The 26033-nt window shown below is 35.6% G+C and overlaps 4 protein-coding genes across 5 annotated transcripts in view; all 4 read right to left on the reverse strand.

The window, feature by feature from the left end:
• Window positions 1–1207, reverse strand: part of LOC107739155 (inactive tyrosine-protein kinase transmembrane receptor ROR1-like) — a 132204-nt gene extending 130997 nt beyond the window's left edge. Inside the window, 1 exon segment of the mRNA XM_016551169.1 lies at window positions 1099–1207. Coding sequence (XP_016406655.1) covers window positions 1099–1207 — 109 coding nt within the window.
• A 6428-nt stretch (window positions 1208–7635) lies between these two features.
• Window positions 7636–18411, reverse strand: LOC107739071 (phosphoglucomutase-1-like). Of its 2 annotated transcripts, XM_016551053.1 has the most exons (12): window positions 18084–18411; window positions 14780–14942; window positions 14544–14687; window positions 14312–14437; window positions 13997–14187; window positions 12828–12902; window positions 11259–11338; window positions 11012–11127; window positions 10129–10264; window positions 9845–10028; window positions 8633–8767; window positions 7636–7945 (listed from the first exon to the last, which is right to left on the reverse strand). In XM_016551053.1, exons 1-12 carry the CDS (start codon window positions 18327–18329, stop codon window positions 7856–7858), a joined length of 1686 nt encoding a protein of 561 aa, XP_016406539.1. In that variant the 5' UTR covers window positions 18330–18411; the 3' UTR covers window positions 7636–7855. The 2 variants fall into 2 exon arrangements, with proteins under 2 accessions (XP_016406539.1, XP_016406548.1); XM_016551062.1 differs by lacking the exon at window positions 12828–12902 and having other exon boundaries at window positions 11259–11413.
• Window positions 18412–19783: 1372 nt separating this feature from the next.
• Window positions 19784–26033, reverse strand: part of LOC107739082 (EF-hand calcium-binding domain-containing protein 7-like) — an 11184-nt gene continuing 4934 nt past the window's right edge. The window contains exons 6-13 of the mRNA XM_016551076.1: window positions 24201–24342; window positions 23961–24070; window positions 22883–23043; window positions 22603–22736; window positions 21616–21764; window positions 21225–21434; window positions 20147–20254; window positions 19784–19945 (exon numbers count right to left, since the gene is read on the reverse strand). Coding sequence (XP_016406562.1) covers window positions 19865–19945; window positions 20147–20254; window positions 21225–21434; window positions 21616–21764; window positions 22603–22736; window positions 22883–23043; window positions 23961–24070; window positions 24201–24342 — 1095 coding nt within the window. The 3' untranslated portion in view covers window positions 19784–19864. The remainder of the gene's footprint in view (window positions 19946–20146; window positions 20255–21224; window positions 21435–21615; window positions 21765–22602; window positions 22737–22882; window positions 23044–23960; window positions 24071–24200; window positions 24343–26033) is intronic.
• Window positions 25483–26033, reverse strand: part of LOC107739164 (dolichyl pyrophosphate Man9GlcNAc2 alpha-1,3-glucosyltransferase-like) — a 24987-nt gene continuing 24436 nt past the window's right edge. Inside the window, exon 7 of the mRNA XM_016551181.1 lies at window positions 25483–25495. The gene's annotated coding sequence lies outside the window, so the exon portion shown is untranslated. The remainder of the gene's footprint in view (window positions 25496–26033) is intronic.

Consider the following 26033-nt stretch of genomic DNA (forward strand, 5'->3'; position numbering starts at 1 on the left):
ATATATATATATATATATATATACACTTTTTCCCCCCCTTGGATTAATCCTGGGCAGAATATCTAAAAATATCTCTGTATTATCAATGCAATGATAGTAAACTGATAAAATAATGCACGTCACTGAGCCTCAAATTTCAATATGAAATACTGCCTTTGTACATCTATCTGTATGGTCATTACTATAACAATTTGTTATTATTATAATATGACCTGGAACTAAAGCCGTTTATTTTAATGTGTCCATGTTGCAGTGTATATATGGGTACACTGATAATTATGAACTTCATGTACTTTATAATTATTTTGCAAAGCTTCCTGTACTTACATACTGTTATTGTTTTAACTATTGCAGTAATCAATAATAGTAAGATCCACTCATGTAAAATACACACTCAAAAATATAGAGTTGCTCAAAAGTGTACGGTTACATTCAAGTCAGTCTTTGGTATTTAAACTCATGTCTCATCCTTGTAAACTAGGAAATAATGAAAAGCTCACAGAAGTTAATGTGCCTTTTTAAGCCCTTTGCTCAGCATAATTGGATGCTATCTTATGTCAAAGCGCTATTCTAAGGCAAATGAAGCAGCTCAGACCATACAAAGAGACTCCAGCTGAGAACTTAAGACTGTTACTCTCTCAATCAGTGCACTTTAAGAGCTCTATTGTCATTCCAATGACACAAAAACTGTTTAGACAGCCCTTTGGCAACATGAGTCAATAGGTAAACAAAAAACCTGAGGACTACTGAATGAAATGACACCTCTAACTAGTTGTTCAACATGAAGTTTGAGTAAAATTACATACATGAATAACGTATTTAAATATCAACAAAATGTCACTTTAAATAACAGTGTACCTATTACAGCCCATATAGGCTACAAAAACAAAAATAAACAACATTTAATTTACTTATATTGAATATTGTACATTTGTGATGTAACGTGGGCATTGTAATTTGAGACACTGTTTCCTCAAATAATTTCTAATAATAACAGAAAAATTTTCGACTGCTCAGAACTTCCTGTGAACTAGACAGATGAGGCTCAATTTCGATTAAGTCGATTATTAGTCATTATGCATGACTTCGATCGCCTACCGCAGTTGACTACGAGCAACACGATGATCAGTGTGAAGTTGCGCTGGCATCCGTGCGGCTCTTTCACTGTTCCTCTGCTCATTTCTTCTGCCTCTGAGCGCTCTTACATCCACCGCAAGTTCTTCTCACAGGTCAGTGTTGTAGCTGGAGAATGCAGAGCTCTTCTGGACTTCACTAAGCTTCGGGTGTCCGCAGAGGTGTAATGTTGTAGGCGGATGGTCCTCTGCTCTGCTCTCTCCTTCTCTCGCTCTTGTTTGGAGTTTGACTTTCTTCAGTCCTCTCAAGAAGTTCCCACAAAGTCTGAGGACATGTGCTGCTTAACGGTGTGTTTGGCGCCACCTGCTGGTTCAATACAGGACTGTTGGGGGGATCTTGTGCTTAAATGTGTGGAAATGGGCTTTTTTTTTTTTTTTTTTACAGAAAACACATATAAGAAAATCAATCACTAGTGCAATATTTGCTAACTATTTTTTGAGTAACTCAATTTCCCACATAATTTTGTTAGTCCCAAAATGCCTACTCAGCCTAAACACCATCTCTATTCGTTGTCACAATGGAAACCCCCAAAATGATAGCATAAGAAATCCTTGTTATCTTTGATAACATTGGAAAATAACTAGGCTACTGCCTTGCTCAAAAACGCATAATTTCAGCATTTCATTTCAAAATCCTTGAAAAGTATGTTGGGAATTATGTTTGTAGTCCCAACACAAATTAATTGCTTTCCATTTTACAATGTTTAGGAATTTTGTTGCATTAGCTAATTTGTGTTGCAACAGACAACAACAATTAAAGAAAGTTACTGTATTTAAAAACAATCCCTAAAAACGAAGAATAATGATAATAAAAAATAATAATAAATAAATAAGGCCACAGGATATGGTGATTCTAAAAATACAAATTTCAACAAAGGAGCTGCACTCTTATATTTTATAATGTTGTAAATAGACAAAAAATATATACATTTTTAATGAAAGTAAATTGGAATTAATTACTAACAAATATGAATATGAATATTTTGTTTTATATGAATCATTTTAATAAATGTTTAATAATTGTCTTTTACTTTTAAATCCTTTTACTTTTTAATGTCCATAACAGTCAGTTGATCACTGTTGACTGAATGCCCTTTCTTTCTAATATCCAGACCCAACATGCTGCTGTTTCAGGTCTATGAAGACCAGACAGAGAATGGTAGCAATTTTATAAGCCAGGGGTTTTGCATCCTGACCTGTTTCTGTTCATTTATGTTATATCAGTGGAGGACAGGAAGAGTATGACATTCCTCGTTTGAAGCGATGGGCCGGGTTGACTCTCCAGACCCAGAGTTCATCCCTCATTTCCTCCAGTGACGTCAGCTCTCTGACACACACAAGCGGCAGGCTGCGATCAAAGCCCAGGTAAAGACGCACTCCTGCAGACTCTAATATGAGCTCACATGCTGGGATGCTGACTGGTGGGGATGGAGGAGGGAGGGCTGTCCCTGCTGCTTTCATAAGAGCTTTTTGATGGAATGAATTATGAAGGAATGGAAACAAATTTTGAGAAATCAAACACATTACTGTGAGCATGCAATTGCGTAGAAAAGCTGTGAAGATTCATAAAGCAACCGGATTATTTTGTCCAAGCTAAGATTTATAACTTTTTTCCCCTCTCTTCCATCAAGCGTCTCAGTTTTCAAAGAAAAGCTGTACCTTTTCTTCAGTGTGATTGCATCTAATATTAAACATTTGGAAACCATTATCTGCTGAGCAGCAAAGCAGTGAGTTGAAATATTTGTGACATGGGGCTGTTTTTCTTTCCGATGTCTATCTGTTTTATTTTCCCGAAGTAAAATAAGATTATTAAAATGGCAACCATGCACAGCGAAACTCATCTAATTGTAATGAGCAGGGGGATTGAGGGTTATGCAGGCCGCTTTGAAGGTCCATCCCCTTGGCTGTTCTCCATACACAGCGGATCTATTCAGAATGGACCTTCTGTTCTGAACCTTAAATGGAGTAATCTCTGGAGTTACTAGGGTTTGTAGCTAATGGGAATAAAACCTCTTGAATTACGAATGAGAAGCTACTACTGAGCTTCCTACTATCCAGAAACTGAATTGAAGTTACTTGTGTTCTTTCTTTTTATGTAATTTTTTTTTTTCTCATAGGGTTGCATGATACTTATATTTTTTGTCCTATTATCAATTTAAAAAATAATAAATAAAAAAATGGAAAATTCATAATTCATACATACGGTGGCTTAAACGTACCATCTATGATGATGAGCATTCATTTCTGAATTAAAATTAATTGTGATATATTTTAAGAGCCAACAGTATCAAGGTGATTCAACTGTCCTGATGATGTAAAATGTAAAAAATCATTTAAAAAAATTATTTAAAATAATTGGTAGTTTCACACAATTGTTATGATTCTGGAGTAATAATCTTTTAATCTTTTATGCAAAATGCAAAAATATTATAAAACTGATTCACTGCTTATTACCGTAATATCAGAAAAACTTTACCCGTCAAATTAAAGTCATAGTATGAACAACATGCAGGGAAAAAATATGGTGTTAGGCCTATATTAACTTGGTTGTACCAGATGACACTATGTAAAGTCATCTATTTGAAACTTTTCTTGAAAATGGTATATATATGTATACAAGTTTTTCAAAATTAATTGAATAGCACGTGAATAGCACTTCTTTTCTTTTTCATTATTGTCGACACTCTTAAACATCAGGCATCTTTAGTCTAATAATTAAGACATAGACTTTCAAAGAGACGATGCACTTATTGTCATGCATTTGTTCTACCCAAATAAGGGCATTGTTGGTGACATCATTTCTGGTAACTGATGATGTGTGTCTGGTGAGACATTTTTGAGTAGAGTTCAATATGTGCTGTGACCGTGACCTCATTCGCATGAAGATCTGTAAATGACGTCTATTAGATCATTTACATTTAGATCAAAATAAGCCCTTTGAAACTAATCCTTGATCAGAGTCCAAGAATGACAAAAAATCAATGTGCATACTAACATCTAGTGACATCTACATTTGTGCTATTAACAGGCTAAGGCAAACTGAGCAGCAAGGAAAGGTGATATTCACAAAACCCATTTAGTATGATAGCGATGGGGCACATAGAGAGGACTTATTTGAAGTCTTTGGGTGGTCTCTCATTAAAGTTTTCCAGTCTTTCAGCCTCTGATAGCAGTTGTATTTGGTACAAGGAGTCATGTTTGATCATATGGAAGTAGGGTCAGCAAGAATTAGACAGCAAGTGACATAGATGTTATTCAAACATATGTGTATGTGTGTGTATGCTTCAGGAAGAGGTGGGGTGGAGGGTTCTAAAAGGAAAATGAAAGATGCAAAGAGTGCCAGCATGACCCTGTTGCTGCATTTATTTTGCCTGGCTTTTGGAATTATTGCTCAGACTCGATCATGCTGATCTATGCCCACATGACCTGATGACAATGATTGCATCTCAGCACATTCCATAAGGCTTTAACCTGGGCCCAATAAATTAAACAAAATGGAGCAATACACTGTTGCTGTTAATAGGTCAATAGGTCATCTCTCTCTGTCTTCTGTGTTATTAGATTCCTATGGTAATTAATATCATAGCATAGCACCCTCCGGATAACAGAGGGGAAAAGAATGCAGAAAAGACCAACATGCCACACTGTGTGAGCTAATATTTTGGACTATTTAGGGCTTCTTGGGTTAATCTGTCATGCATCGTCCAGTAAATAACTGGAATGAAAGCTTGATGTAGGTTTATTTTCATTGAGTAAACTGTGCATGGGGAACTGTGTAAACTTAGAAAAACAAATAGATTCTTTCTCTGCAGTTGTTGGAAAACAAGCTATGGAAATATGCTACTCCAGACTTGATGCAAACTAAACTGTTACATGAGGTAAATGCTGTGTATACACACACACACACACACACACACACACATATAATGTATACATATATGTATGAAGAAATGATGATTTCTGAATGATAATGTGAAGACTGGAGTAGTGACTGCTAAAAATTCAGCTTTGCCATCATTATAAATTACATTATAAAATATATAAAATATTAAAATAAAAAATAGTTAGCATTTTTAAGTTGTAGTGACATTTCACAATATTACTGTATTTTTAATCAAATAGGTAAATGCAGCCTTGGTGAGTATTAGAGATTTATTTTAAAAACGCACCTTTGATCGCGTACTAGCTCCATATCTCTAAAAATGTGAAGTACAGTTATGTTCAAGTATGCTTTAAAGTGTCTTTAATGTTATAAAATTTAAAATGGAAAGATAAAAAGCAAAGCAGATGTTGAAAGGGGTAAAATAACTTTTAAGATTTCCGGAATACTTAAATAATTCTACATAATAATAACATATATGGAAGCATAAAAGGTATTTGCACTGGTTGCAATCATTTTATTTGACAAAATCTCTTTAGTAGTCTTTATATATAGATGTCTAAAATTATTTGCGTGAGTGACCTTTTCTAAAGGCTTTAGATCTCTTTAAACCTCTAGATTAAATAAAGATGCTGTGGTAGAAATATAAAGAGATTAAAAGAGAACTTCAAAATATAATAACCTGACAGCTAAATACACACTGTTACTGCCATTACCTCATGTAACGACATCCAATGAAAATAAAACCTGCAAACCATTACTTTCTGGGCAGGACGTTCTTTGTATCTTGCTATGTCAACATAGGGGGGCTTCTACAATGTGCAAACCTGTTCTGAAAAAATGTCCCACCCATTTATTCATCCAGAGCACAAGCGGGAAACTATTTGAAAGCAGGTGTTTGATGGGTGTTCTGACAGGTAGTAATAAATGGGTTGTAATAAAGTTGAGGTCATTTCTGACAAAGACTGAAGAAATGTTTTGATCATATGGGTATGCGTGTATGCAGGTTTTAAATAGGCTGCTACATTAAAAAGAAAAATACAAAAAAATAGGCCTATATATATTTTTCAAAATAAAGAGGTTTCTGTTCTCAAGTATGTGCACCTGATTTTCCATGTCCCATATTAACTAAATTGAAGGAGATTTCAAACCAAATAGACTGACTGGGAGTTTATGATGACAACACATCGGTTCAAGAAGGCAATATATATACATTGGGTCCATACATTTGAGACCACTAATGAAAATACTTTTTTTTTTTTTTTACTTTTACATTTTGAAAACAATATTTTGAATAATAAATTATATGCAGATATAATATGTATGATTTCATATATATTCCAAAGGTAATCGTGTGCTTCAATGGATGCAAGAAAATCTGACCATTATTCTGACCTCTTTAACTGATTTAACATGCTCAGTGTCACAAACTTGATTGTTAGATTAGTGACCTAGAAATAGGGCAGAATCTTAAAGATTTATTCATGTCGTCATTTTTAAATGAATAGTTCACCCAAAAAAAATTCTGTCATCATTTACTCACCCCCAGTTGTTCCAAACCTGTATGAGTTTCTTCCTTCTGAACACAAATAAAGATATTATGAAGAATGTTGGTAACCAAACAGTTGAGGGTAGCCACTGACTTTTTTTTCTTCCATACTATAGAAGTCAATGGTGTAGCGAATCAGCTCATGGGGAAATATGAATAATTAATCATAACTAGTTATAATTAATTACAAATATTTAGATCCGCTGTAGATATTTACTTGACCTCTCAGGGTCAACTGTCTGTCAATTCTAAGAACGTTAATTTCCTGGTTAAGGGAAATAACTTTCTTACTGTACAATTCTCTACCGTCAAATGTTTGGTTACAAGCATTCTTCAAAATACCTTCTCCTGTGCTCATTAGAAGAAAGAAAGGTTTGGAACTATACTATTGGTGAACTATCCCTTTAAGTTTAAATGTGGGGGGTGGGGTCCCAGATTTTAATTTATATACTCATATTGTTTTGGTAGGCATATATTGTGATGGTAGACCATTGTGAACAAACTCCGACATATAATGTCTTAAGCATGTATGCAAGCATATATAATTCATAAAATAGTTTATAAAAATCCAAGAGGCAACACATTAAGTCAAAATATATGTAACTTTTAAATCTGTATGATGAATTTTTGCAGCAGCCAAACCAGTAACAATTCTGTTATAGCCTTTAGTTTGATGCCATCAGATGTCAGATGCCATCACCCAGAATTAAATTATACAGAAAACTCTTTAAAAATGATTTAACATGAAAATTATGGCAATCTGAGCTTTTAAGTGTCAACTCCCATTGACAGATACTTATGCTATTTGTAGTGCTAATTTAAAGGCAGAATATATTTTATGCAGGTTTCCTGCCTTTAGAAATCTTTATCCACTAATAACACACTGTAGTTACTACTTTCAGCCTCAAATGAAAGACAAACTGTGTATATGAATAAAACATAGCTGTTGTTTTTAGAATCTAAATATGATAGATCTAGCAGACACAGAGGAAAGTTAAGTGCTTTAGTCCTTATGACAAATGAAAGTTCATGAAAAAAGCATGACTTCCTCAAGAACAAATCACAACAAGCCATTCATTTTATAGACTTTATTTCATACTCTCTCTATTTATAATGGATGTAGATATTTGATTGTGCATGTGGAACACTAAAAATGTGACACTTTCTTGAGGGCACATTGAAGACATAATGACTGGGGTATGAAACTGATGGCAATAATGATACAGTAAGGCATTGCTGCGTACAGTGAGGGCTAGTCTGGGCTGGATCAGGTGAATATGGGCTCTAGGGTAATTATGTGATCACAGTTGGAGCGGTGCGGCCTGTCTTTTCCTGAAGCTGAGAGATCCTCAAGGCAATGTCCACCAGAGGAGCCAGCATGACCTGTTCACAACAGTCGGGAGATAAAGTTAATAATGTTAAAGAGGATAGAAATGTTACAAGTGAACTATTAGGGAACCGCAAAATGAGAGAAACACAATAGGGACTTTGATTTGGAATAAATGAAAACGGATGGTCCAAATTGACTGTTTTGTATTAAAAATGAGAATCCTTTTCTTCTACAGTAACTCAAGCCTCAAAACTCAAGATGAAAAGAACTGCTGGAATTAAAAAGTCATCTCAGCTCAATTCTAAGCGTGTCTGAGGTTGATACGTTAAGACAGATTAATACTCTTGTGATCCAGTTAGAGCAGATAAAATTGAGTGAATCCGATCTTTAACCACATGGAAGCATGTCAAAATTTATTACTGCTACAGCTACAACAGATTTTTTTCTTTAAAATATAATAATAAAAATAAATGCATACATTTATAAAGAATGAATGAATGAATAAATATATATATATATATATATATTAACCACATGGAAGCATGTCAAAATTTATTACTGCTACAGCTACAACAGATTTTTTTCTTTAAAATATAATAATAAAAATAAATGCATACATTTATAAAGAAAGAATGAATGAATGAATAAATATATATATATATATATATATTTTGTAAAAGTATATGTAGTGGGAGAACAAATATTTTATGAAAAAAAGGGTAACTTTTGACCAAGTTTACCTGTGGGTCCTGATACATTTTCTGGGGGTCTTTCTCATAGCTGTCAATGTAAAGCCTGATGGTTGCCCCGGCACTGCCTGTCCCGCTGAGACGGAAAATAATACGTGAGCCATCAGAGAAGATGATCCTCAAACCCTAAAAAAAAGCATGAAGACAGGAAACAGGGATGATGGCCAACATACTATGTTTTGGAAAGCATGCACAAATTTCTATGAAATTGAGAAAGGTGTTTAGATTAAACGTTTCCAAGACTGTTCTTTTGGATGGTATTTTCATGAGATATTTCAAACACAATAAAGGTCATGATGAGGCCATTCTTTCAACAACAGTAATGCAGATCATCAGTAATTTCATCAGAGAAATCATATTAACGAATATCTACATATCAATGTCATTTCAGTAATTGATGTGTAAAAGAACAGACAATCAGCAGTCAGTGCTCAGTGGTAGAGCATTGCGTTAGCAGCGCAAAAGGTCGTGGGTTCGATTCCCAGGGAACACACATACTGGTAAAAAATGTATAACCTGAATGCACTGTAAATCGCTTTGGATAAAAGCGTCTGCTAAATGCATAAATTATTATTATTAATTATTAAAATAAATGTAAATATATAAAATATTTCATTATATGAGTAGAAAGAGCTGTTTTCTAAATAAGGGTAGTGAAATTTATGACGGACTATTAAAAAAACTTGAGCAAATTTTTATTTCAGATAAGTGAATGAAAGAGAACAAAAATGTTGATTATAATAAGAATCGCATATTAGAATGATCATGTGACACTGAAGACTGGAGTAACATTTGCAGAAAATTCAGCTTTGCCATCACAGGAATAAATTACATAAAAAAGCTCTTTTAATAAGTGATAATACGTCACAATATTATCACAATGTATTTTTGATCAAATATTTTTTTAGCAAATAAATATTATAGAAAATTATTTATTATATGCAAAGAAACAGCCGATTTCTACATAATAACAGTGGGCTTTATGACTGACTGTTTAAAAACCTAATTCTAATTCTAGTTCTAATCATATACATGAACAAATGCACATCAGAACATTAAAGACCTGAAATCTATAGGAGAGCTAATTAAAAAACGAATTATGCAAAGGACTGACCATATAATCACTAATCATTTATGTTTCCTGATCTCATTAATCACACCTTCATATTATTATTATCAGAGTCTTGTGTACACCTGACTCACCTGTCCTTTTGAAACACTGCCATCGACAGGGTCTGTGTACTCAAAGTTATCAGCGTTCTCCACTTGATATGTTTTATCTCCTGAGGAGAACTTCTGCCCTAGAAAGGCTTTATCAGACATAGTTGTCTGTAAGTGATCAATCATCTTATTCGCAGCATCAGAGTCCACCTCTTCATAGTCATACCTGAAATAGAGATTTGGGACAAAGTTTGGTGTCTTCCACAAGTCTACCAGCAGAGGGCAGTCAAGCTATAGAGATCAGCCTGTCACTTTATCGCGGTTACCTCGTGAAGAAGTTCCGTCCAAACTTCTGCCAATGGTCTTTCATGATATCCTCTACGCTCTGCTTGCGAGTGGCCAGGATTGAGAGCCATGCGAGAACTGCCCACAGACCATCTTTCTCCCGGATGTGATCAGAACCTCCCAAAAAAAAAACAGGATTTTAAAAGGTTGTATCAAGAGAAATCAAGCTTTATTTCATATTTTGAGAGGAAAGAGCTTGACTTACTTTGAAAACATAATGTAAGTGGTCGTGAAAAACAAATTTAGAACTTTATGAACTTAAATGTATAACTGCGTATTTGGTGCAAAACAAACAACAAAAAAAAACGTTATAAGTGGACCACAGTAGAACGTTATGATATAATTTGACATGGTTTTAGGACATACCCTTGTAAATAACATTTACTTACATTAATATACACTGTAAAAAAGGTTTGTAATTCGTACAGATATAAAGTACAAATGCTACAGTAAAACATGATTAACTATAAGTAACCTTACCATACATTGTGAGAAACTGTAAACAGTTTAACATCACATTATTTGTCATTTTACTTTAAAATACTGTCAAATTTATGGTTTTGCAGCAAAAATAATGAATTATACAATTTACGGTGAAAAACAGTCCCTTTCAAAAGGACAAGTCCCTGAGTCACATATTTTCTTTTTTTTAACTTTACAGTGTATTTCCTCAAAATAATCAGCATCTTCATCAAACGTTTTAGTCACTAGGCATGTGTATATATATATATATATATATATTTCATATATAGATTTTTTAAAATATTTACCCACCAATTTAAATACTTCAAAATAAAAGCTTTTCACCATCAAACCTTCTAAGCAGGTTAATAGTGAGTTAAAGGGAGTTTGATAGCTACTCACCAGTACCAAAGCTTTCTTCACCACAGAGGGATAACTTGCCAGCATCCATCAAGTTTCCAAAGAATTTCCAGCCTGTGGGAGTCTCATAAAGCGGCATCTTCAAAGCTTTGGCAACACTGTATGGCAAAAACAAACAATATATTGCTCTAAAGTTGATGAAATACTATGGCGTGTGTAGTACACACTTATTGAGGTGGTTAAATATATGGCTTAATCACAAAATATAAGTCAGCTTAGATGATCATACTTGTCCAAAGCCCCACTTGTGGGCATACTGCGAGCCAGGCCCTTCACACCAGTCTTCTGGAAATAAGGGATGGATGTAATGTTCGCACCGATGACTGCTACAGAGTCTGAGGGGTTTACAAAGAACCCATGCTTACCCAGAACCATGTTACGATCCTGCAAAAAGAACAGCAAGAAGGGAAATATGATGAGGTTTTACTTGAGAATAATTTCTGGTTCATTTTAATGGCATAATTAAAAGCACAACTACTACTGAAATGTTTGGGAGCAGTTTTTTAATACTTTTATTCAGCAAGGATGCATTAAATTTATCAAAACTGAGAGTAAAGACATTTATAATGTTACATAATGCTAATGTTATCATGTTAGATTTACATTTAAAATAAATACTGTTCTTTTGAACTTTCTATTCATCAAAGAATCCTGAAAATAAAATATACAGGTGCATCTCAATAAATTAGAATGTCGTGGAAAAGTTCATTTATTTCAGTAATTCAACTCAAATTGTGAAACTCGTGTATTAAATAAATTCAATGCACACAGACTGAAGTAGTTTAAGTCTTTGGTTCTTTTAATTGTGATGATTTTGGCTCACATTTAACAAAAACCCACCAATTCACTATCTCAACAAATTAGAAAATGGTGACATGCCAATCAGCTAATCAACGCAAAACACCTGCAAAGGTTTCCTGAGCCTTCAAAATGATCTCTCAGTTTGGTTCACTAGGCTACGCAATCATGGGGAAGACTGCTGATCTAACAGTTGTCCAGAAGACAATCATTGACACCCTCCACAAGGAGGGTAAGCCACAAACATTAATTGCCAAAGAAGCTGGCTGTTCACAGAGTGCTGTATCCAAGCATGTTAACAGAAAGTTGAGTGGAAGGAAAAAGTGTGGAAGAAAAAGATGCACAACCAACCGAGAGAACCGCAGCCTTATGAGGATTGTCAAGCAAAATCGATTCAAGAATTTGAGTGAACTTCACAAGGAATGAACTGAGGCTGGGGTCAAGGCATCAAGAGCCACCAAACACAGACGTGTCAAGGAATTTGGCCACAGTTGTCGTATTCCTCTTGTTAAGCCACTCCTGAACCACAGACAAAGTCAGAGGCGTCTTACCTGGGCTAAGGAGAAGAAGAACTGGACTGTTGCCCAGTGGTCCAAAGTCCTCTTTTCAGATGAGAGCAAGTTTTGTATTTCATTTGGAAACCAAGGTCCTAGAGTCTGGAGGAAGGGTGGAGAAGCTCATAGCCCAAGTTGCTTGAAGTCCAGTGTTAAGTTTCCACAGTCTGTGATGATTTGGGGTGCAATGCCATCTGCTGGTGTTGGTCCATTGTGTTTTTTGAAAACCAACGTCACTGCACCCGTTTACCAAGAAATTTGGGAGCACTTCATGCTTCCTTCTGCTGACCAGCTTTTTGAAGATGCTGATTTCATTTTCCAGCAGGATTTGGCACCTGCCCACACTGCCAAAAGCACCAAAAGTTGGTTAAATGACCATGGTGTTGGTGTGCTTGACTGGCCAGCAAACTCACCAGACCTGAACCCCATAGAGAATCTATGGTAATGTTCGCACCGATGACTGCCACAGAGTCTGAGGGGTTTACAAAGAATCCATGCTTACCCAGAACCATGTTACGATCCTGCAAAAAGAACAGCAAGAAGGGAAATATGATGAGGTTTTACTTGAGAATAATTTCTGGTTCATTTTAATGGCATAATTAAAAGCACAACTACTACTGAAATGTTTGGGAGCAGTTTTTTAATACTTTTATTCAGCAAGGATGCATTAAATTGATCAAAACTGAGAGTAAAGACATTTATAATGTTACATAATGCTAATGTTATCATGTTAGATTTACATTTAAAATAAATACTGTTCTTTTGAACTTTCTATTCATCAAAGAATCCTGAAAATAAAATATACAGGTGCATCTCAATAAATTAGAATGTCGTGGAAAAGTTAATTTATTTCAGTAATTCAACTCAAATTGTGAAACGTGTATTAAATAAATTCAATGCACACAGACTGAAGTAGTTTAAGTCGTTGGTTCTTTTAATTGTGATGATTTTGGCTAACATTTAACAAAAACCCAGGCTCAGGAAACCTTTGCAGGTGTTTTGAGTTGATTAGCTGATTGTCATGTCACCATATTCTAATTTGTTGGTGGGTTTTTGTTAAATGTGAGCCAAAATCATCACAATTAAAAGAACCAAAGACTTAAACTACTTCAGTCTGTGTGCATTGCAATTTATTTAATACACGAGTTTCACAATTTGAGTTGAATTACTGAAATAAATGAACTTTTCCATGACATTCTAATTTATTGAGATGCACCTATATATATATACGGTTTTTACATAAATATTAAGCAGAACAACTGTTTTTTTTAATAATTCTTATTATCACTGTCATTGATAATAATAAGAATTAATTATTGATCATCAAATCAGCATATTTGAATGATTTCTGAAGGATCATGAGACACTGAAAACTGAAGTAATGGCTAATGAATATTCAGCTTTGCCATCACAGGAAAAAATATTTTTTTAAAAAGATATTAAGATAGAAAACAGTTATTTTAAATTGGAGTAATATTTCACAATACTATAATAAATGAAGTCTTGGTGAGCAGAAGAGAATTCTTTTAAAAATATTAAAAAATCTGAGTAACCCCAAACTTTTGAACAGCAGTGTATGTGGTTATAAACTTCAGATATAAACTTTTAGACTTACACCATCACCATCAAACGCTGCTCCGAAGTCATATTCACCTCCCTTCATAGTGTTGACCAGGTCAGCAGCATATGTTAAGTTAGGGTCAGGATGGTGTCCCCCAAAGTCCTCAGAGGGGACACAGTTAACAGCAGCGTTAGCAGGTGAACCAAGTTCTTCACATACAATCTTCTTTACATAAGGACCCACCACTAGTGTGAAGAACACAGAAAGAGGTAGTCTTCAGTTGGTTCATATATATACCGTTTATGTAACGATGTAGTTTCAGAGGACTTATGTATGTTTTTGATGTTTTTGGGGGAATAACATCCATACCTCCATGCATTGCATCGAGCCGTACATTGATATGGTTGGGTCCTGAGAGCAATTCTTTCAGAGCAGCAAAATCAAAGATATCTCTTAGCATCTCTGCATAGGATTCCACTGAGTCCACAATTTCAACTGCAAAAGATACAAGACTGTAAACCATACTGTAGACACATTAATCAAATATGAACTGAAAAATGATTTTATATAACTGGCAAATAGTAAAACTCCAAAATGGTACCAGTAAAGGGCTTGAACGTGTCAACCTCAAAGGTCTGCTTGCCAATGGTTGAGAAGTCCACCTTGAGCTCAGGGCAGATGTGATATTCCTGGAGGCTCTTGCTGATCTGAAAGATTTTGTCTGTGATGCCCTCTGGTGCAGGACCTGGGAAAGACAAATCAGACAAACTGAATTCCAGTTCAATACAGTCTTTAATACTTCATCACTAATTACCAATTCATGCATGCATCTCTAACCTCCACTAGATATGTTGAACTTTATGCCAAAGTCTCCATTTGGGCCGCCAGGATTGTGACTGGCTGTCAGGATGATCCCCCCGATGGCTTTGATTTTACGGATCACACAGGAAACAGCAGGTGTTGACATAATCCCATTCTGACCAATGACAAGCCTGCCAATCTAATAGATCATGGACGAGACAAGTGACGATCAACTCATGATAAAAGATTATAAAAAAAAATAATAATAAAAAAAACCATTTTGAAGATTATATTCAGAAATACACTGTTTCATAAACCCTGAACAATAACAACCCTGACTTTGCCATCCAGTACAATGTTTACATCACATCAACCCTAGTGATGTGTCCTTGTGACTTATAGAACACACATATACTATGGACTGTTACACAACACAGCAACTGCATTGCAATCAATAGGACATGGCTAGTGCATATTTATAAAGAATGAAAATGTAGTACTTAAAGAAGCGATGCAAACACTGTGTTCTGTACAGATTTGACTTAATACAGCACTCATGCAGGCACGCCTCCTTCACATCATGGTCGCTGCTACAAGACTGCCTCTATTAAAGAAATGCTCACGCCCTTACAAAACGCTGCTGCAAGTGTTTACTTTTTAAATTAAAGGCAGGGTATGTGATTTTTCAAAAACACTTTAGAAAACTGATTCGGGCCGAATCGCAAAACAAACTTGTAGCCAATCAGCAATAAGGGGCGTGTCTACTCGTGATGTGGAGGAGAGCGCGTTCAGTGCATGGGACGGACATTAGCCGAGCCGAGCGACAGAAAGATAGAGATGGCGGATAAAAAACAAAAGAGGAAAACGTCTGCGGAACGATAAGGCAAGAAGTAGGACCCGTGTAAATATCGGATCAGCTTTCCAGCGCTGGAGAGAACTCAAGGAGCGGAGGCCTGCGATCGGACGCCGAGGTTGCTTTGTTTCTTCTTAATAGGTGAGTAACACCGTGTCTACAACAGCTAAAGTCTGCCTACACTGGACGCGATCAAACGACCGTTGAAAACCATTTGAAATGTGTGTCAGCACGTCATAAATAGAACCCGGCAGCAGTTTTCTGTCGGAATTTGTTGCGCCGCGCCGCTCACGTCCGTAGACACGGTGTAACATTGGTTTTGCTTTGTTTCACAGAACTAATCGTTGCCTGGGTTGCGTACGTATATGTGGGGCAGAGCTATCAAAATAGGGGCAAGACCCTTTTGGGGTAGGGGCGTGTTTGTTTTGGTGATTTCAAATATCAACATTGGCTACCAGAAATCACTTACTCTGCCTTTAATTGCGCTCTGCAACATGATGAGACGGATGTTGTAACGTCAACACGCAGCGGCTCCTGCTTTTGGCAGTGTGTGAAATGTCAAAGGTGTCTCAAAACAGTTCAGCTTGAAAGATCACAGAGTTCGTTTGCATCAAGCCCGAATCATTTTTGCAAGTCGGTTCTTTAGAACAGCTTGAATTAAAGAATCGGGAAAAAAATATTCTGCGATTAATTTACGTCATGCTGCAGCAGTTACAATTGACAGCTGGCATCAAACAAATAAAGTGATAGTGCTTATTATTTAGTTTTTGTTGGTTCGGTTTCATTAACACGGGTGTTATTAAATCAAACTCGCTCATTCTTGCATTTTGAATCGGACATGAACCGACCAGGTCTGGGGCCCGTTCTTCCTACTCAGTTAGCTGGATTTGATTGTTGATGATTTGGCATGATCTTGGATTGTTTGGTTCTTCGAAGCTCATCCCGGAGTTGCTGTTATAGCAATAGGTCCGTAAGATTAAACCTGCTCGGGAGCAGGCTTATTTCATGTAAACAGGATTAGATTGCATCTTTTTAAGCAGAATTGATACTTAAAACCTGTCCTCTACCACCGCTACTTTATTACAAGAGTACCCTACTAATCCAGGGACAATAATTTAAAATAAATAATAATTTAAAAATTTTCTTTTGATCCGTAAACAAAAACCTCTCGCTTAACATCATGTTCTCTTCAGTTAGGCATTTTAAATCCCTCCGAAATCATATTTACTCTCATAAATATATTAATTTTAAGTAATCATTCAATAAAGAGATCGATAAACGAGCGAGTCAATCAGCCAGTAAAACGAAAAATGAATTTTTTAATTCTGCGAGCGCGCGGCTCTCTGTGAAAGACAGGTGAAAGCGCGTGCTGGAGAAGCGCGTGCAGATCAGAGGCGCGCAGTAAATGAAGATGAAACAAACCCACGAATTTATGATTTCTGTTATCACTCTACGCTTAACATTATAATTTAAATCACGTTTTGATTGATCTAATTTCTGTATTTTAATGCTGCATTAAACGAATTTCAGGGCTCTGTATAGGTCATTACACAATTAACAACTGCGACGTTTTCATTGGAAAGATTGTTTTACAGGGTTCTAAAAAATAACCTAAAAATAACCATTAAAAAACGTTCTCTATAAGTTATTTTTAGGTTATTTTAAACATAACCCCCCTGCAACGTTCTGGGAACGTTATTTTATGGAAAAATATAACCTAAAAAGAACGTTCCCCTAACATTAGTATTTGGTTCCCAAAAAAAATAACCAAACGGGAACCAAAAACTAACGTTAGGGGAACGTTCTGTGTTTGCTGCGACGTTGCTGTCTTGCCGCCAGCCAATCGCTGCATTGCTGATCGTGGTTTCGAGTATCGATACATAGCCCCTTTTAAACCAACCCATGAACGCGCAATTATCTCAGATAACTAAATCCAGCCATACTAATCATCAACAGCAGGTGCTTTCGAAGAACCGAATTCGATTGAACCTGATTAGCGCGATGATATCATCTTGGATGTGACATTTCATCTCGGATGTAATAAGCGACGTACGAAGAACGGGCCCCTGGTGGTTCAATGATGACTTGTGAACCGCACGGACTGATTCAGCCCGACTCGCGTACGAATCGCTCAGATTTGTAAATGTTGCAAACCAATTCATTGAAAAGATCCGACTTAAATGAACGAGTCGTTCACGAATTGAACATTACAGTGTGGACTAAATTATTCCCCAGCAAGAATTATTATGTAACGTTTATAAATGTGTATGCAATGTATTTGGAAACACTATGATAAAAAAAAAATGCATAAGAAATTCCAGAAATATGACCTTGCTTTTTATTCCAAGGAGTTTTGAAAGCATGCATGGCAGAGTAATTGAAGTACCTGTTTTGCAATGAACTTGTATGAGTTAATGACTAGACAGAGCCACCCTTTCCTATTCAAGGAAATAACTTTGGCTACATGTTACTTTTGCATAAAATTACCCCATTAGCTGCAGCAATCTGGATGATCAGCTGAATAGCGTCTTTCATGAAGAACCGTCCATCTCCTCCCACTACCAGGGTGCCCTCCTGCCTCTGAGCAGGGTCAATGGTGGAAATTATACTCTGGATAAAATTCTCCGCATAATGCTGGTTCTGCTGGAACACAGTCACCCTCTTTCTCAAACCGCTTGTTCCGGGTTTTTGATCGGTGTACGGTTTGGTCTTAATAATCGTAATTTTCACCATGTTGCAGCAGCGGTCAGTGTCTGTAACTATCCGGGTGCCCAGCGGGATGTGAGTTGTTCACCACGTAGCTTCTCTGCTGTGCTCACACATTGGCCTTTCACCGCTTAAACGGACACGCCCACATTTAAAGAGACAGTTAAGCCATTTATAACGTCTGCAATACTAGTGTACAAAAAGTATAAAAACAAGTAAAACATAAAACGATGTTTTTTGCTCTAAATTAATATTGTATCATATGAAAACCTAAACAAACAAACAATATTTGAACATCAGAGTGGTTGTAGAACAAATGATTCATCTTTATTAGATATGTCTGCACTGAATCTCAATATTTATCTCAATATGAACATTTAAGGTTTTTAGTTGTACACTTAAGCAGATCATGGTCTTGTGGGAGAAAATTTAAGGGCCCTTGAAAGTACATGCTGGGAAAGCTGGAGCTCTCGGTCAGAGTTTTGTTTATCTATTGCATCAAGTTTCACACAGAATTCATTCAAAGCAGAACAAAGTTTACAATGATGCAAGGTTCGCATGTTGTCATGATATTGCAGGTTTCTTTAAAAAATGCAGGTTAAAAGCACTGATCTATATCTATTATAGATCAGTGGTTAAAAGTCAAGCTGGAACAGTGTCTCGAATGCAAGAGAAAGATGTGAGTGTCACATTTTGGATAAAAGATTGTTATACAAAAATCTTTGAGCTCTAACAACACTAAATAAAACAGAGGCTATATATTGAATATAAAATTTGAAGAGGTTTACTTTGTTGGTGAGAGAGATGGAGAGCAAAGGAATGCAGTTTAAATACTCCTCACATGTCATGTGACCTTAGTGTCTTGTTCTACAGTTACAGTAGTGAAAGTCAAAGGGCAAAATAATTGACTGAAAGTTATAAATAGAAGCTTAAACCTACACGTGGTGCTAAAGGTCAAGGGCGAATAAAATGTAGGTCTGTGTGTATAACACTCTGAAATTTGGATTGTATGTTTGCCCACTAGCTTAATGCCAGACTAGTGCTTAAACTAAATTTGTGTATTTATATTGCTTGTGTTAAATTGCCACAGTTTCATAGGAAACCCAAACTGATATGACATGTAATGTGATTGGTTACCTCCCATTATGGACTGGGGTAAATGTGCAAAAAAATTAAAAAAAATAAAATAAATTCATCCAAACAAACTGTTCACAGAAAAGAATATAAAATCATTGTTCTAATTTAAATAATAAACAAACAAATAAAAAACTATTTACTGACAGTTATCACAAAAAACAATTGAAAACAATTGCTTTATTTACAAAAAAATATGAATATCATGAATGTGACTGTAATAACATCAATAATGTTTACAGAAACAGTAAAATCAAACAAACAAACAAACAGACAAACATGATAACTTTTGAAAGCTATTATAAAACATGTTTACAATGGTCATTGTAGTAAACAAAATTATGTTATTTATTTTACAAGCACTACATTATCTGTTGTCTCATAATAAATTTGTTATTAAATTCGTAGTAAAAACATTACTGAGACAGTTACAAACTTGGTATGATGGTCTCAACACAGTTGTAAGTCCACTCCTGTTGTTCATTTAAAGCCATGACGTGCTGACATACCTGAACAGAGACCAAAACAGAGCACAACTGTTAAAGATATTCATTGTAAGTGTAAATATGAGTGTCTGTCATGTATAACTAGCTTCACTCTAGTTGGGTTCTTTTATTAGTTCTAATGGGAAATAGAGCATGAAATGCACCTCATCCAGCATCTACAAAAGAAACTAGTCTCTATTTGTGAGTGAAAATAGTGTATCTCACCATTTTAGTCCTAGCAGGAACCTCCACAGCAAACACACTCATGCCCCTGCTGCTCACACAGTTCTTGCTTTGTTCATTGTTGATGTGCACCGTCAACTTCTGATTGGACTACAGCATCGAAAGTGATGGATACCAAGAAAACAACAGGGAAAATCGGTGAAAAGAAAACATTACATTTCGTTTTATAATCATACATTAACAACAGTGCCACAGGAAATGTGAACACTAACATTCAAAAATTTGGGATGAGGTAAAAAAAAACATGTTTGAAAGAAAAAGTACTTTTATTTAGCAAGTATACATTAAATTGATCAAAATATTTCTATTTCAAATACATGCTGTTCTTTTGAACGTCAGTATTCAGCAAAGAATACTGAAAAAAAAATTTATCACGGTTTTCACATAAATATTAAGCTGCACAACCATTTTCAACATTGATATTAATAATGTTTCTTGAGCAGCAAATCAGCATATTAGAATGATTTCTGAAGGATCATGTGACACTGAAGGCTGGAGGAATGGCCGCTAAAAATTCAGCTTTGATCACAGGAATGACATTTTAAAATACATAAAAATAGATTAGTTATTGTAAAAATTGTAACAATATTTCACAACATTCCTGCTTTTACTGTATTTTTGATCAAATAAATGCAGCCTTAGTGAGCATGAGAGACTTATTTACAAACATAAAAAAAAACAAAATCTTACCAACCCCGAACATTAGTGTGTATTTCAGATAATTAGTTCCACTGACTATGGCAAAATCCTAAGCCCTCTTAGCAGATCGAATTCCCTTCTATCTGTTGAAATGGTCTTTCAGCTGACTTTGCCTATATAATGGCAATTCAGGACATTGAAATTCTACTCATGACCAGTGTTCCTTTCTATAAAGCATTCCAGTTACTTTGTTCTATTCCCAGTGAATGTTAAGTATTAGAAGTGCAAAAGTAAGGCCTACACAGGCACTTTTTAAAAGAGCTGGCTTTTTTAGCTTAGAGATGAATGTCATGTATTGATTTTCAGACTTCTTGGGATACAAAAACACCAGCTAAGTGACATAAAACAATAACCAACCTACCTTATTGGCAATGACTGATGAAATCCTGCTCTCTCCTTTGTATGTATAAACCAAGACATTCTCGTGACCCTTGAGAGATCTGGCCTCTGCTTTTGACGTGATAGACCTCTGTACAGCAGAATTCAACATCTTGATACCAGAATCCAAATGAACTGCCTGAAGAGTTGCCTTTACATCTTCACAGTAGACTGCAATGACAAACGGACAGGCCTGGGAGAAAAAAGAAAAATGTACACACACATTAGCTCAGCATGTTCTGATTACACTGGCTACAAGTTAGTTACACAAAAAATAAAGGACATTTTCCCTAAACCCAGGCAAAAACATCTTCAGTTTATATTAGTTGGAATTACAAGACATTCTCATGAGTAAATCTCAAAGACCTTTGTACCTCCACCATCTCTAAACTGCGGTTGTAGCCCATGGCCTCCAGGGTGAGCCACAAATCTCTGGGGTCACCTTCCCGATCATTCGCTTCCATCAGGTTGAGCTCCAGGAAGCCTTGTCTAGTTAACTCATTTTTCCTTGTGTCAAAGTTCTCTACAGGAGACCAAATACTGTTATAGAAATGCATATTATTAGACAAGATTGGACATTTCTTGTTTAAGATCTGGAAGCAAGAAAAAAAAAAAAAAGGCCTATTATTACCTAATTTGATGGAGCGGAGTTCAAACTTAACTTTTTTTTTTTTTTTTTTACAAAATAGGAATGAAGAAGGAATCTATCAGTTTTAATGCATTTATCAAAATAACAAAAATAGTAAAATGTCAAAAGTTTCAGATTTAATGACAAAAATAATTTTTCAAAATGTATCATTTAAGTTACATTTTGCAGAAGTGGAAAAATATGTTCAAATAAACCATTTAAATGAATGTCAAACAACTTTACATAAGCACAAGGTTATAAATAAATATGCTTTTTTGCTGTAGCTGTTTGGACGTAGTTAAACTCCCACAGATGTAGCAGAAAACATCTGGGTCATGTTTGTATTTTCTTCTGTCACTAGCCTTAATTCTAACCTTGAAATCAGGATTAAGCTTAAAATAATGTCATACATGTGAAAAGCGTTTGAGAATTGAACAAATAGTTGAAACCTGGCAAGAGGATAGATAGGTATCATGTCTTTGTGGCAGTTTTTCTGGTGATTAAGGGATAATACAAGACTTCTTTACCTTACAAATGATTGTCAAAAGCAAAAATGCTAGAAAATGCACATCATACTTTGTTAGAAAGTGTGACATGCTAGAGCAAAACGGGGACTATTTTTGGAATTAGCACTCCAAAATTAGTAAGAAACCAGTATTGGATTTCATTCAGCAAATATGTTGTAGAGCGCTGTTATGTGTCTGTTTCATTTACAGTGTGTTTGTATAAGGACCTTTGCAGATGGCCCAAGCATCCTCATCACATTTCTCTCCACTGGTTCTCTGTTCAAAGAAGTTGTACTCCTCTAGGCTCAGCAGACCACTGCCATCCAAATCAATCACTTCAAAGATGTCAGACAATGCCGCCCTGTGGAACAAAACAGTACAGCATCTTTGCACAAATTCATTATTACATTCTCATAGATAACCTAAAATAAGTAATCAAACATTTATTCAGTCCTCTACCTTAACTCACTATAAATATGTTCGTTTTTAAGATTAGAATTGACTAACTGGAACTCTTTGGTTAGCTCCAGCTCTCCCGACTGGGTGCGGTTGACTAGCTGAGCAGTTTTAGTGGCGGTCTTCCTTGTCCTCTTCATCAGTCTGCAGCCAGTAGTAAAGGGCAAGAGCAGATATGAGCCGGCATTGAGCTCTCCTCTCCACAGAAACCTCTGTTCATCGATCACACAGGACAAACATCTTACTTACTGTTGTAAAATGTAATTGCCTTGATGCAGTTCTCAGTTTAGTATTTTTAGATTTTCAGTATACATTGCATATACTAATATATACTTATATTTCACACACACACACGCACACACACACACACACACACACACACATATATATATATATATACAGTGGTGTGAAATAGATTTGTATTTGTTGTATATTTCTTTGTAAAATGAGGAAGGTTATTCTATAAAATTACATTTGTGTCCCTCATATTGAATTAATGTAAAAAAAAAAGGCTTCAACAATGAATAGCTGATGCAGACTTTTACTATATGTAAATATATATATTACAGTCGATTCAGGCATTTTTTCTAAACACATCAGAGAGAAAGAGAGCCTTTTGTCTTTATTCTCTTTACATTTATTTTTCGATGTTTGCTGACATAATGTAATATTAACAAGTTATAGTTATCAGTTGTGTACCCAAGTAACGCATTCAGGAAGAACAAGTCTTCTCTTTTTAATCACTTTAGCATCAGCATTAAAATCAACCTTGGTACCTTTCTGAAGTCATAATTATATCTACACACCCATTAAAATGTATTCACTTAGCTTGAGATGGAATGGTTTATTAACACTTACACAAATTATTTGTTTGATAGAATAATTATATAATATAATATATATTATATTATAATATTTATAAATATAAAAAAGATAAAATTTGTATATTTCCATATCAAAATGGAAAAGGCACTTGTGTCAGATGACGACTCTTATATCATTGCTGAAGAGAATATGTCAACATACTTTACATACAAGAAGGCATTATAATTCAATAATATATATACTATCATATTTAGATGCATTATATGTACTATCATATTTAGATGAAAGTGATGCATTTACCAACCTCCTTATCCCTTAACTCAGTAAAGCAAACCAAATTCGAATCTTCTTTGGTCTCATTCCCCATCACCACATAGAGAGCTGAGTCCACACACATCCACGGTGAAGGCTTATCTGTGGCATAAACATATAGTCAAAAATACTACTACAAAATTCGCTAATCTGCTTAATTGGATACTTTAAATAACTCAAAATCTGTAACTTCAGTAACGTTGGTCTTTAACACCATGTACAATATATTTACCAGGAATTGGGCTAAGGTTGAGGGGACGTATGGTCAGGTAGACGCTGGTAGTCTCTGGTATAATCAGGCGATACTGAAGTGAAACAATCGTTCCATCTTCCTCCAGATAAAAACAACCTCTCATAAGAGTGTGATGCCAATCCTGGGGAAATACGTGTTAAAGGGGTCATATGATGCTGCTAAAAAGAACATTATTTTGTGTATTTGGTGTAATGAAATTTGTTTATGCGGTTTAAAGTAAAAAAAACACATTATTTTCCACATACTGTACATTATTGTTTCTCCTCTATGCGACACAGTAGAAACATCACAAACCATGCTGGAAAAAACAAACAAACAAACAAAAAAACCGGCAAACAACAGCAGTATCATAATTCCAGCAAGAAATGTTCTTGGAGGAAGTTGAAGATGCAACCACAGGGTGGCGCTATTGTAACATCTTTGCTAAAACAAAGGCAATCAAAAAACAAAGGCAATCAAAGACCTGGGTGGAACAAAACAGTCAAATATTTATTTTTGTATGTAAATGATAAGTTAATAAGCCTAAATGTCAATACAGACCATTGAAATTCATATTATACGCATTAATAATGTAATTAAAAGTAAAAAGGCCTGAGGAAACCCATAAATTCTTGTCTAAACAAAGCCTTTTTGCTCTTTTAACTGCTGTTGTTTAGGTCCAGCTAAAATGTTATAGCAAATATACTCTAAATCATCAAGTAATCAAAAAATCTGAGTCAAACAGCCTCCTTTCTGACCCATCAGAGAGTAGTTTTGGGAAATAAACCTTGTCCTCAGGTGCCACAGAGGCCTTTTAATGTTTAGAATTGGTTTATGCTTCTTTTCCGAGTGCTAAAAACATGTTCCCGAAATGACACTTCTTCAACAAAAGCAATTTCCTCCCAGAATTTATGCTGGGTTGTGAAACGTGTTAAGGATCAAATCATAACACTTGGGTGGTTTGTCCACTCCGAATCAAAATGAAGAAAAGCGCCCGAGGCAAGTGTCTACTTTAAAAGGCCCTGATGTAGTGTCCCAAGGAGATGGGTCACTCGGCTGGACTAATACACTGCCCTGTCACCTCCCAGAAACCTTTGTAATTTAAAGTCTCGCACACAGACCGCGAGCCACCATAAAACACACAACCTGACCCTTTCCAATCCCTACACCCAATTATCAAGCTCCTGGCTCTGGTAATACTACATGCTGGAACTGAGGCGATAGAACTTTCTTCACCCAGGAGCATCTAGTTTTTTTCCAATCTCTTTGCTTTGACGAGTTTGGTCATTATTTTTCTGTGACAAAGCAAACCAGCTGAGGTTAAAGTCAAAAAGAGTGCAAACAAAGGGAAGGAGATCAATAGCAGAGCTGCACTCATATCGACCAGGTGAAAATTTGCTACCAAAAGGCTTTGATACTACAAAAACACAGCAAATGTATAGCTGCCCTTAAGGCACTTCAGTTTAGATAAAGTTTAGTATGTAGGCAAAATGGAAGTTCCAAGATTGTTTGTAACAATTTATTCCCAAATAGCTCATTCCATAATTACTCAGCCTTAATTTATGTATGCATGTATGTATTTATTTAAATATATTTTAGAAATTTTAGGTTGACTTTTTAGGAATGGGCCAGTTTAGGAATGGGCCAGGGACAACAGACGGAAATTAGCCTATAATGCGAACTTTGACTCATTTGTAGTTGTTTAAAGGGTTAGTTCACCCAAAAATGAAAATTAGCCTGTGTTTTACTCACCCTAAAAGCATCCTAGGTGTATGTGACTTTCTTCTTTCAGACGAATCCAATCGGAGCTATATAAAAAATTGTCCTGGCGCC

The sequence above is a fragment of the Sinocyclocheilus rhinocerous genome, unplaced genomic scaffold (assembly GCF_001515625.1).
Source record: "Sinocyclocheilus rhinocerous isolate Xijiao unplaced genomic scaffold, SAMN03320098_v1.1 scaffold1182, whole genome shotgun sequence".
In the NCBI taxonomy this organism is placed as follows: domain Eukaryota; kingdom Metazoa; phylum Chordata; class Actinopteri; order Cypriniformes; family Cyprinidae; genus Sinocyclocheilus; species Sinocyclocheilus rhinocerous.